The 13007-nt window shown below is 39.6% G+C and overlaps 1 protein-coding gene across 1 annotated transcript in view; it reads left to right on the forward strand.

The window, feature by feature from the left end:
• The window catches only part of CCDC91 (coiled-coil domain containing 91), a 141374-nt gene that overhangs the window by 108024 nt on the left and 20343 nt on the right, over nt 1-13007 (forward strand). The window contains exon 12 of the mRNA XM_063134388.1: nt 8181-8294. Within this exon, the coding sequence (XP_062990458.1) occupies nt 8181-8294 (114 nt within the window). The remainder of the gene's footprint in view (nt 1-8180; nt 8295-13007) is intronic.

Here is a 13007-nt window from a genome sequence, read left to right on the forward strand (position 1 = left end):
AACTGGCATGCTCTTAAAAGCAATAAAAAGACAGTAAAAACAGCAAAAACAGCAACAACAGCAAACATATCAGAAGGCCAAACTAAAATGGTGTGTTTTCAGGACCTTCTTAAAAGTTTGCAAATGATGGATCCTGGTGGACCCCCGATGGCAACTGATTCCAGAGGGGTGGCACCACTGTGGAGAAGGCCCTTTCGTGTGTGATAGCTCACCTATCTGCTCTCACAGGTGGGCAAATGAGGAGGGCTTTGCACATGTAAGTTCAGTATTGGGGGCACAATAGGGACCCTATCATGACCTTGATCTGGCTATTGGGATACTGAAGTACCTACAGCAAGGGTCCCAATGTTTTACTAATCAAAGTTGGAGGTAGTTGCAGCCTGGCAGCAGTGGTCGCCTTGAACAGAAGCACCAAGGTGAACTCCATGCATATGTGCTTATACCCAGGGAGGACTGGATCAAAGAGAAGCCAAACCCAAACGAGAGAGAACCAAACAGGTTCACTGCTATAAACTCCTGCTGGTGGTAGAAAGTGTCCTTGTTGATCTAAGTTAATAAATGTAGAAAGCCTGGTACCTTGGCTGACTTCATTTACCCTGCACTGAGGCATCAGTCTGTTTATTATTATTATTATTATTATTATTATTATTATTATTATTATTTATTTATATAGCACCATCAATGTACATGGTGCTGTACAGAGTAAAACAGTAAATAGCAAGACCCTGCCGCATAGGCTTACAATCTAATAAAATCATAGTAAAACAATAAGGAGGGGAAGAGAATGCAAACAGGTACAGGGAAGGGTAAGCAGGCACAGGGTAGGGAAAAACTAACAGTAGAAAGTAACAGTAGAAGTCTGCACAACATCAAGTTTTAAAAGCTTTAGGAAAAAGAAAAGTTTTTAGTTGAGCTTTAAAAGCTGTGGTTGAACTTGTAGTTCTCAAATGTTATGGAAGAGCGTTCCAGGCGTAAGGGGCAGCAGACGAAAATGGACGAAGCCGAGCAAGGGAAGTAGAGGCCCTTGGGCAGGCGAGAAACATGGCATCAGAGGAGCGAAGAGCACGAGCGGGGCAATAGTGTGAGATGAGAGAGGAGAGATAGGAAGGAGCTAGACCGTGAAAAGCTTTGAAGGTTAACAGGAGAAGTTTATATTGGATTCTGAAGTGAATTGGAAGCCAATGAAGAGATTTCAGAAGCGGAGTAACATGGTCGGAGCGGCGAGCTAAGAAGATGATCTTTGCGGCAGAGTGGTGAACAGAAACCAACGGACTGATGTGAGAAGAAGGAAGGCCAGAGAGAAGAAGGTTGCAGTAGTCCAACCGTGAAATAACCAGTGCATGAACAAGCGTCTTGGCAGACGCTTGTTTATGGAACCTGTGACTTTAGTGTGCCTCTTCCCATCGAGCCTTACACAATGATATAATACAAAATTAAAAAGCCATCTAAACAAATAATTTACATACAAATATAATAGTTCTCCCGGAATTTCTCAGACCAAATTATGTTACATACCAAATGCTCATATAAATGAACTCTAAATGCCTGGTTTGGATTTTATGCTAAACAATTGTTTATTATGATGGGCATGAGTAGGACAGGGGGAGGAGAAGGGAGACTACACAAGCCTGAAACTTGTGTGTGCTCCACTCCGCTCCCCCGTCGTCCTCCATCATGGCTGTGAAATCAGATGTTTTTGCTTCCAGTTTTAATTAGCCATAATTTAGCATTGGTAAGCTGTGGTTAATCTTAACTTTGGTTAGTTGAAACAAGCCAGCTTGATAAACAGTAGCTGGAAGATGGCTCATTTCAAGTAACAATAATTAAAACTAATCATACTATGTGTCCAGGTTAGGTATGTAACGTTTAACTGTGGTTAGTCTAGAATGGAAACAAAAGCTTCTGAACTCCTCCTTCTGACCAGGGCAGAGAAGGAAAAGGGAGGGGAAGACTGCAAGTCTGAGGCTGGTGCAAATTGTTACCATAATCATAAACCATAGTTTACTGTTATGTCTGAATGAGGATTGGGTGTGTAAAATCAGTCCATAAAAGCACATCAGCTCTTAAGGCATTGAATTTTGTAACTTTATTCCTATAAAAACAACATATTTTCTCTACAGACGTCTTGAATGTTATGTAAATCCAAGTTTGCCAAGTTACTTAATAAATTGGAAATATTGTTCCTTCAGGAGACATAAATATGACAAAGATAAATGATATTAGTTCATCGAGGGAATGTTGAATGTTTTCTAGAGCAGTATCTGCAGCAGATGTACAGTATAAGTAAATCCAAAAGATTGTTTGTTTCCTTTGAGAAGAGTATGCTGGGATTTCCATTTCAGACATATGTTGTCCAGGTGGATAAGTGCAAATTATAAAGGAGACCTATTTTATTCAAGGAAGGCCTTTGCATACCCTTTTCAGTTTTTGGAATGTAATATGGGTGAAAGAAACACAACTTCCTAAAATAAGTAGAGTACTGATTATAGCAATATGCTTGTGTTTCCTCTGAAGCTTCATGATCTTTGTACCACGTACTGAAATGTTATTGGTATGGATTTTGCATGCTGTGAAAGCAGTATAGTGTGCTGGCAATGTTCCATTGTTTTTGTTCTATCTTTAGCATTTTGCTTATATTTGACATGGACCTTTAAATGCAAAGGCGAATTCTTATATAGTAGCTGTCAAAATAAATCCTTTGAGGATTTTTCCTTCAACTTGATGTTTTTAAAAATTCAAACCATTTGTGTGCCACCAACAGAAAAGGACAAAATTTATATTCAACAACAGTCCACTTTATCTGATTATAAAGGAAATCTTTATCCCACATAGGTCATATCAAATACAGACAATATTTAACATAGAAGGAGGAAAGATTCTGATATTGGAGATAAGGAAAAGATTCAGGGATAATGGAGATATTTATTTATTTATTTATTTATTTATTTATTTATTTATTACACTTTTATACCGCCCAATAGCCGAAGCTCTCTGGGCGGTTCACAAAAAGATAAGAGAAGATTTGCTTTCCATCAAAGGAAAGTAAGTGAATTTGCAGATATTTTACATTCAATGGAACTTAAATTTCTTACTAGGTATATTTGGGACTGAAGTGTTATTCATATATTTACTAAAATACTTATATCCCACTTAAGAAGAAGGAGGAGGAGGAGGAGGATCCCAAATATAAAACCCAAATTAAAATATTGAATAAAAAACTTAATGAATACAGCAAAACAGAAACCAATAATTAATTAATTAAACAACAGAAAGAAGACCAGCATTCCACTTGGAGGATCTCAAAGATCTTCTGGCAAAACACAGCCTTTGTTTTCTGTTAAAAACAGAGAGAAGGTGGAGCACCTTCCCCAGGGAAGGAGCCCTACCACTTTGGTGCCATTGTCAAAATCACCCTGTTCCAGGTAACCTTCAAGTGGTACTGCAAACCTTAGTGAGACCTAGGACAAGGCCTCTGAGAAATATCTCAAGATAAGTCCAGATAGGAGCAGGCAGTCCTTAAGGTTTCCTGAGTCCAAACAAATAAATATATTTAAGAAATGTGTACCGCACTTTTCCTTCCCAGAGTAGTCACTTTAAGCACCTTGCAAAATATAAAAACAACTACCCATCACTAAAATGCATTTAAAACAGCAGCAAAGACAAACACAAAAAGCCAGAACAATTGATAAATAAAATTGGAAGAGAAATGTCTTCCAACTGCTAACAGAACTCAGACAAAGAAGATGGTACTTGACACCTTGGAGGGTTACGCATATATGAGCGCTCTGTTTTTTGTAGGGTTGCGCACAATTCAGCCTCAGCCTCGGAATTCCGAGGCTTCAGCGGCCATTTTCTAGAGCAGCCGCCACATGGTGCACAGCCCTTGCATCAATGCAGAAAAGTCCTACAACTCCCAGCATGCCTTGCCAGAGAAGGAGAGACTTACCAGGCTTCGGGAACAACTGGCACTCATGCCTTTGCTGCTGCTGTTCCTGGTGGATTGCCCACCCGGTCAAGTGATGGGGGCTGCGGGAGACTTCCCTCTGCTCCTCTCCGATGCTGGGCCCTGAAAGTGTGCAGAAAGGATCTGGTGCACAAGGGCTGTAAATCAAAGAGGCAGATCCTTTCTGTGCAAATTCAAGAATTTGGAAAAAAATCCAATTCCATCAGTGGAGAGACGGTGGAATGAAAGGCAATCCGCAAAACGGAGACAGATTTTGAAAAATCCATACATCCCTACTCAGTATATGATTACAGTCTGACAGGAATAGAACAGATGAATATAATTGCCTGAATTTCTACAATTAACATGAACTATAGTTTAGTCTTGTATCCTGTTGACATTTGGAATCTGATTATAATTGAAGATTCCATTGCAGTTTGCAAATTGTGACTTTCCTAGTGACTTTCCAGTTTAATTTAGAGCAAAATGCAAAAGGTTATTTGAGGATGTTTTTATTTGCTCCTAACTTCAGGAAAAAGGGGGCATAAAACCCCTAAATGAAATATTACTTTTTCCCAGTATTTTAATACTCAGTGTTTATTGTTAAGTATGCTCTATAAAAATTTCATATTACCACTTGTTCAGGTATTTCTTGAATAATGCATTTCAGTCTAACCATTCAGCAGGAGGTTATTTTATGTGCTTTACCAGCCTTCTTTTCATGTTTATTTTTATTTATTGACCCATCCACCTGTTCATCCCCTATCACTTGATTGGTGCAATATCTAGGCTCAGTCCAAACGTATTGGTGGCCCTCACATGAGCACCTCGAGACAATGCAAGGCTTCTGCCAGTTTCATAGCCCACAATATCCACATGAACAAGCTGCTTGTGAGAACCTGCACCTCCATATGGGAGACTGTTCATGGAAGCACAGCAAACTGTGTGATCACAAAGGCTCAGAAAATGAGTGCTACAATCATGCAAATCACTGTGGTCATGTTGACGGTGGAGGCACTCGTTCTTCCAAACTGCACACCGCTGTGAACTTTCCCCCCAGCGCCTAAACGTTCTGATATCCACTAAGTGCTATGTCTCTGGGAACTAATTTGACAAAGGAAGTGATATTTGGAATGATTTATCATACGCTTTGTGGTGTCTTTAATTTACCTACTTGTTACAGTTAGTACACAAGTACAAAAAGTTCGGCTTTCTAATGTGACTGCAAGGGGATATACAACTCTTAAGCCAGTAATGAGGTAATAACCATGTGTTGCAAAATAAAGGTATTCGTTTATTTTTTATTTATTTTTCAGAAGAGATTGAGTAGAATTGTGGCCTATATAACCCACAGGTGACTTGGCTTCAGGCCTTCTGCTTCTTATAAATGGTTTAGCAAGAGCACATTTACTGTACATCGTGCAAAGCAGGAATGTTGCATAACTGAGACAATTTGGATTACTGCTTATTTATGAATCCCCTCCCCCTTCATCATCTTTCCTGTAAAGGAAAAATAGATTTTCTAAACTTCCCCTAGGCATGCAGTCATTTACAGTACGGGACTAAGAGAGTAAGGGTACAATCCTATACACACTTTCACTGAGTTCAGTGGGGCTTGTGAGTAGGGATGCGTTGGATTGTACTGTTAAATTTATGAAAAGATGGAAACATAGTGCAGAAAACGGCAACCAAAAATGATCAAGGGCCTGGAGAAACCCTCTTAAGAAGGAAGGTTATAGCCTTTGGTTCTATTACGTTTAGGTGGGGAGGCAATTAAGATGTATAAAATTATGCCTGGTATGGAGAAAGTGGACAAAGAGAAGCTTTTCTCTGTTTCTCAAAATACTTTAACATAGGATCATTCAATGAAGCTCAGTGGTTGGAGATTCCTGATGGACAAAAGAAGTACCTCATCAAAGAGCAATGTTTATAAACGAATCATGTTTTTGTTCCAAATAAAAAATAAAAATACTTTTTATTTAAATCAGGGTTGTTTTTTAATTTAAATCAGATTTTGAAATGTTCTTAGAAAGATTATTTTAAAAAAGAGCCTAGGTCAAAGATATAATCATGAATACTAATTATACAATTTCAAAGTGTATTCTATGAATATGTTCACAGCAGTTTATGGAGAAGGGGGATCACCTGATCAGTTCTATTGCGCAGTCCAGGTGGTGTGCAGAAGTGCATATTCTCGCTCTCGCTCTCTCAATCTCTCAAGGCCTTGCCCCTCTCTAAGTTCAAAGATAGACAAGGTCAATGAATAGAGAATTTGGGGAGATGGAAGAGATCTGAAGGAGGAGGAGGAGAAGGTGAATAGAAAGTGAAACCCAAAGGGAACAGAACATCTTCACGCGGTCCTGCTTCCTGAGGAAACTTCTGTTGTATGTGTCCTCCACTCCAGAAGGGAAATACCTCGCATGGCAGAAGCAGGCTATAAAAGAGACCCCATTTGGGAATATTTTGTTTCTGTACCTGCTGGGGTTGAAATTGCCTACATTTTATATTTTAAAGAAATTTTACATTTATCAAAATTAAAACTGAGTCCATCAGAGAAGCAATTTAAATCATGATTTAAATCAATTTGATTTAAATCAAATAAGCCTTGTCAAACAGCCATGCATGATTTACAGGTCTGTTTCCCCCCTCTCTTTTCAGTGGTGCTCCCAAAAATATTTCGATACTTTGTGGATCTTTTCTAATCAATTTGAGCCCTCTTAGGCCCTAATTGGATAAAAAGTGTCGAACTAAGCCGCAAACACGTATTACTACATTTTCACAATTTATTTTATACAATTAATGTGTTATTAGGTGAATAAAGGCTACCCTTTACCCATGCCAATCATGACTAATAATTTTATTACTGTCATAGATTAGCAAAACAAGGCTACTTCGTATATACATTCCTGATGGTAATGATCACACATTCAGATTCATGGACAATTGGATTTAAATGAAAAGGAGAGATGGAGTTGGGTGTCATCAGTTCACTGGTTCTGATGATCCTCAAACCCTAGGTGACCTCTCCCAGCAGTTTCATCTATATGTAAAATAGCATGTGGATCAAGATAGAGCCCTGAGGGACACCATAGGTCAATGGCCATGACATTGAATAACAGTCCTCAGCACCATCTTCTGAAATTGTGAGGGGTCATACAAATTGAGGCCAATGGGCTATCAAGTGATTATGCTTTTGTCTCATGGACAAGAATGTTATTAGCCTTTTGCCACTTAAAAAAGCTCCGTTGGACAGCAGGTGCAGACAAAATGGTGGTGGAAAAGACTTTTTTTTTTTTTTTGCCATCACCACAATTAGACTTTTAAATAGATTCTAGCCTCTGTCCAATAACGCATATTCCAGGTTTTCTGTCAGTCATCCCGGTTATTTCATTGTCCCCAGCTCCCTTGAAAACCAAGGCGCTCATTTGGTTCTACTCAACGCAGAAGGTGCTCTGGAGTGATTATGTAATCTTGGTCCATTTCCCATTCCAGCAGTCAACCAGAGCTTCAAAAGAATTGCTGCTGAGGTGTCAGGAAAATCCCCAAGAGCTGTCAGGAACCTATTCAAACCTATTAGGCTCCTAGGATAGATCATTTTAATCGCTCCTTCCCCCCTGCAAAGGCTCTGAATCCTAGTAAGGCTGAACCCCACCAGATAGTTATTTGTCCATGACCATGGAAATATAGAAGATCCCTCTGCACTCAGATTACCATCGTCCTGCCCAATACAGAAAACAAGATACAGAACTCCTGACTTTTTGCACATGCACAATATAAAACTGCATCTTGGGAGCTATAGCTTGGAATTATGTAATGCCCCTTTCTGATTGGTTGTTTCCATGTGGCCTTTTTATGCAATGTTTACTTGATGTCACCAATTGATATATGGAGGAGAGATATGGATCAGTATGCAGAGGGTATATACAACCTGTGTGTCTGTTTCCTTGAACATAATTGATTTGTGGAAGGAGTTCAAATATCAACATGTCCTGAAACAGTTAAAATGACATCATCACAGTTCCTTCTGCATTTGTGCAGAAATGATGTAGTTCAGTTGCAAATTTAACATGCTCCACAGCTCTCAATGTATTCTGGAATTAATAACAATTTGTATGGCAGCGCTCTAAGCTTGCTGAAATGGTGAGTGTTACAAACGCACAACTTTCAACCAAAAAGCAAAATAATTATGAAATTTGGCACCATCAATAGTTGTAACCCTATTGTTTTCTTATAACAGCTTATTGTAAAAGCAGCAATCGGAGAAGAACAACAGAAAAGTGAGAAAGCTGTAGAAGCAGCTGTAAAGCAAACAAGAGAAGAATTGCTGGAGTATATCAAGGAACAGAAAAGAGTAAGTGCCACTCTTCCACAGCAATTATTCCAACAAGTCAAAGGTAGTGCTAGAGAGAAATTATTATTTCCAGGACTTAAGCATTTCAGAAGATGTTTACTAAATTTTTAAATTAATTTTGCTGGATAAACTAATTGGATAGCATGATCTATGATGCTAGAACAGTTATGAGACTTCTCATGGAAACGTGAAATACTATACTAGCATAATTGTCAAGTTTCAGGAAAAACAAATAGAAGTAACCAGACATTTCCAGCAAAAACAGAACATGTATACTTCCAAGTATGTTTCTAATCAGCTCCTTAGTTATGTGACTGCTCATTCTCTTTTCAACAAGTTGGTAACGGCCACTTTATTAATTTATATCTTATCATTCATCATTCTAGAGTAGGGGTGGGCAACTAGTGGCCCTCCAAATGTTTTGGTCTGCAACTCTCATCAGCACTAGCCAGCATAGCCAATAGTGAGGGATGATGGGAGTTGTTGGCCAAAACATCTGGAGGGCCACAACTTGCCCTCTCCTGTAACCTACGCCCATTAGTCCGAGTCCTGCACTCTGGGATGATTGAGAAGAGATCCTGGCCCTCCTTTGTGTGACAACCTTTTAAGTATTTGAAGAGTGCTATCATGTCTCCCCTCAATCTTCTCTTCTCCAGGCTGAACATGCCCAGTTCTTTCAGTCTCTCTTCATAGGGCTTTGTTTCCAGACCCCTGATCATCCTGGTTGCCCTTCTCTGAACCCCCTCCAGCTTGTCTGCATCCTTCTTGAAGTGTTGTGCCCAGCACTGGACACAGTACTCAAGATGAGGCCAAACCAGTTCCGAATAGAGGGGAACCAGTACTTCACATGATTTTAAAGCTATACTTAATGTAGCCCAAAACAGCATTTGCTTTTTTTTTGCAGCCACATCACACTGTTGGCTCATATTCAGCTTGCGATCTACAACAATTCCAAGATCCTTCTCGTTTGTAGTATTGCTGAGCCAAGTATCCCCCATCTTGTAACTGTGCATTTGGTTTCTTTATCTTAGGTGCAGAACTTGGCATTTATCCCTATTAAATTTCATACTGTTGTTTTCAGCCCAGCACTTCAGATTATCAAGATCACCTTGAAGTTTGCTTCTGTCTTTCAGGGTATTAGCTATCCCACCCAATTTTGTGTTATCTGCAAATTTTATAAGCATTCCTTGCACCTCCTCATCCAAGTCATTAATAAAAATGTCAAAGAGCACTGGGCCCAGTACCACACTTGTTACCTCCCCCCAGTCTGAGGAGGTACCATTGATTAGTACTCCTTGAATCTGATTCTGTAGCCAACTGTGGATCCACCTAATAGTTGTTCCATCTAGCCCGCTTTCAGCTAGTTTGCTGATCACAATGTCATGGTGCACTTTGTCAAAAGCTTTGCTGAAGTCAAGATATATTATGTCCACAGCATCCCACAGTCCACAAGGGAGGTTACCCAATCAAAGAATGAAATCCGATTAGTCTGGCAGGATTTGTTCTTGACAAATCCATGCTGTTAGTCTGGCGGGAATTATTCTTGACAAACCCTTGCTGGCTTCTTGTAATCACTGCAATGTTTTCAAGGTGCTTACAGATTGACTTCTTTGTAATCTGCTCCCGCACTACGTAACACTACCTCTCAATAGTGTTTGCTGGTGTGTAACATTATTGGCATTGTGCTGGACGTCCTTTACATTAGCACTACATAATTTATATTGGTGTTTGTGTGGATTTGGATACTGCCCATTTAGTATACTTACCTTTGCCCCCTTTAATATCGAAGGTCAAGTACTTGTGATGTATTGGGTCAAAAAAATAAGAGGGTAGTTTTTAAGCTTTGTTTCTTTACTAAACACAAGTAAACTAAACAGGTTAAATTAGATCATTCTCTAGAGCATAAGAAAATTTTCCTATTTCAACTGAATATTTTCCAATGCAAATTGCCCTATGCAAATCACTTTAATTTGCATAGGAAGCTTTTCCAAGAAAAGAATAGAAAATACTCTGATTCAAAATATTCTGGAAAATCCATCACATCATCAAGCAAAGTTGATAGAAGGGACATTAACATTATTTATTTATTTATTTATTTAAAACATTTGTATCCCGCCCTATATCATTAAGATTTCAGATAAAAGCATACAGTATAAAACAATAAATATACACAGCTAAAAACAAACCATGAACCAAGTTAAAGCAATATATAATTTAAAAGCAGTAAAAACAATTAAAGCTGTTTAAACAATGTGCCATCTTAGTGAATTTAACCATTAAAGGCTTTGTTAAAAAGCCACGTTTTCACTTGGCGCTGGAAATAAAGTCAGTGCTGGCGCCAGTCGGGCCTCCAAGGGGAGGGCATTCCACGGTGGGGGTGCCACCACAGAGAAAGCCCTCTCCCTTGTCCCATCATAGCGCATGTGTTATGCTGGTGGGATGCTCATATGTGCCACTTGGGTGTCCATAACAAAGCTGAATCTGAAAGCAACCCCAATCGGTAAATGTTATCTGGAAATTCAGCATTCTCTCCCACACACGGTTTAGCTTTCTTTATGTCGGTCTCTATTATAAAGTAAACTTCAGACACCACCACATTTTGATTGGTGGTTGCACGTATGCTCCATTTCTAGTGGGACAAATGTGTGACAATTTTTTTTACAAATTTCATTTCTCTGAATGACCTGGGACTAATTGAGTGTATGCTTTGAGATCCTGTTTTGAGAGACAGGAGTATAGCTGTGCTGTCAAATACTTCTAGTCATCAGGGTGTCTTGGGTTGATTCTCCCAATTTGTGACATAGATATGCAAATACCTCCCATCAGACATTGCCGCTTATTAGAATGTTGTGTGTGCCATGGGCCTTGAACATTTGGGGGTCCCCTATTTTTCGGGGGGGGGGGAAGTAGCACTCCTGTTTTCAGATATTACTACTAATATTTAAGGTTACATGTGTACCAGATTTCAGGGTTCTAGTTTATCACGGCTTTTTAAAACATACACACACACATACACGAAACAATTTTAACTCCCTCATGAATCACGGTGCTTGAAAAAAAGTAGAACAAATCCTGTGGCACATTAATGATGAGCAAACTATAACATACATTTTTATAGGCCAGAGCCTATTTTGTCAGATGCATGAAGCAAGCAGGGAGTAGATATGTATGCCTGAATACAGAGTGAAGGGGGGGGGGGAATGTTTTTAATCATGTGAGGTCAAACTATGTGAGCAGTAACAAAAAGTGTGTCTTTCACAGTTCTATTGCCTGGCTGCCTGCAGTTTTCTTTCCGTGCTGTAAGCCAGTATCAAAGCAGGTAACTCAGACCCCTAGATGGGGTTATGACCCGGAGACAGAAAGACTCAAATTCACTAATTTTATTCTCTTTAGGGTCCTGATCAAAGGTCAAACCAGATTTGATGACTACTGACACATAACGTCCCATTCATGTGAAAAGTTGAGACTGAGGGCTTTGTTTGGAAGGGTGTGTAAACCCTCCCTGTAGCAGCTGCCTCACTCCAAGCAATGTTCGGGAGATAAGCCAGTATTGGAGCCTTTAAATCACACTCTCAATGCTCCACTTTTCACAAGTATGAGGCAGACTTGTTTTTAGACAAGGCTGCCATGATCACATGTAATTTGGAATGCAGGTGTTCTTTGTGTTGCCTGACTTGGTGTACCTGAACTTCAAGGACACAATGACATCTCCATCTCAGTCAGTTCTTCATAGTCCGCGCCATTTGTGCAGCCAACTCAGAGTTTGGGCACACCAAGGTAAGTGGCATGGAGAAGGCTCGTTGGTAGAGGTCAGAAGAGACAGATAGGTCTCAGGTTTGAGTTCAAGAGTCTTGAATGAAGGGTGCCTTTTTTTTAGTTCCACCCAGGTCTTTTGCTGCCATTGCTGTAGAAAGAGAAAAGTGCTGGCTGGTAAACCTGTACTGTCCCTCTCTTATCTTGTGGCAGCTAAAGTGAAGTACTGGGTGATGTGGGAGATTCATTCCACGCCTGCCTCCCCCAATCCTCTGCACCCAGCATCTCTTGCTTGATCGCTTCTGGGGAAAGGGCTGCACCATTATAATGCTGGACACCAATTTCCTTTTCCGAGTCCTCAGGTTTTACAGGCACCTCTATCAAACAAACAACACCCTTTCTCCTTCCTCTCCAAGCTGAAAAATCCCTTCAAATTAAAGCCAAGCTTTCTGGCAAGATGCTTTCTGACAACACGACATTTTCATGTTGACTTATACTAAACTTTAAAATAAAGCATTTCTAAATGTCATGGAAACTCCCTTATCTCTTTAGCGGTAGTGCTTAAAGCCTTTATTTCCACTTTTTTGCTTTTAATCAAAGCCCATGTTCTTTACATCTAATTCTAAAGTTTAGGCTCAGATATTTTATGTAAGCATATACAGTATTTTCTTGTTTGCTAAGAACTTTCCTTAAGTCAGCACATATGTCATTAACACATTATAATAGCAGAGTAATAACGTTGTGTTGTACCCTTGTTTCACCTATTTATTTGTCATTCTAAGTAGCTGATAAATAGCCAGGACGCAGAAATTCAGCATCGCCTTTATTTTTAATTATGGTTAATAATTTGAAGTAGTCCTCGTATTTGATCATTTAATAGCCATAGTAATCCCCCTTCTAGTTAAAAGAAGAGCAGCAGCCAGAACTGCAGTGTCTTCTACTGAGCAAGCTAGTTTAGCA

Source organism: Elgaria multicarinata, chromosome 9 (assembly GCF_023053635.1).
Source record: "Elgaria multicarinata webbii isolate HBS135686 ecotype San Diego chromosome 9, rElgMul1.1.pri, whole genome shotgun sequence".
NCBI classification, from domain to species: Eukaryota; Metazoa; Chordata; class Lepidosauria; order Squamata; family Anguidae; genus Elgaria; species Elgaria multicarinata.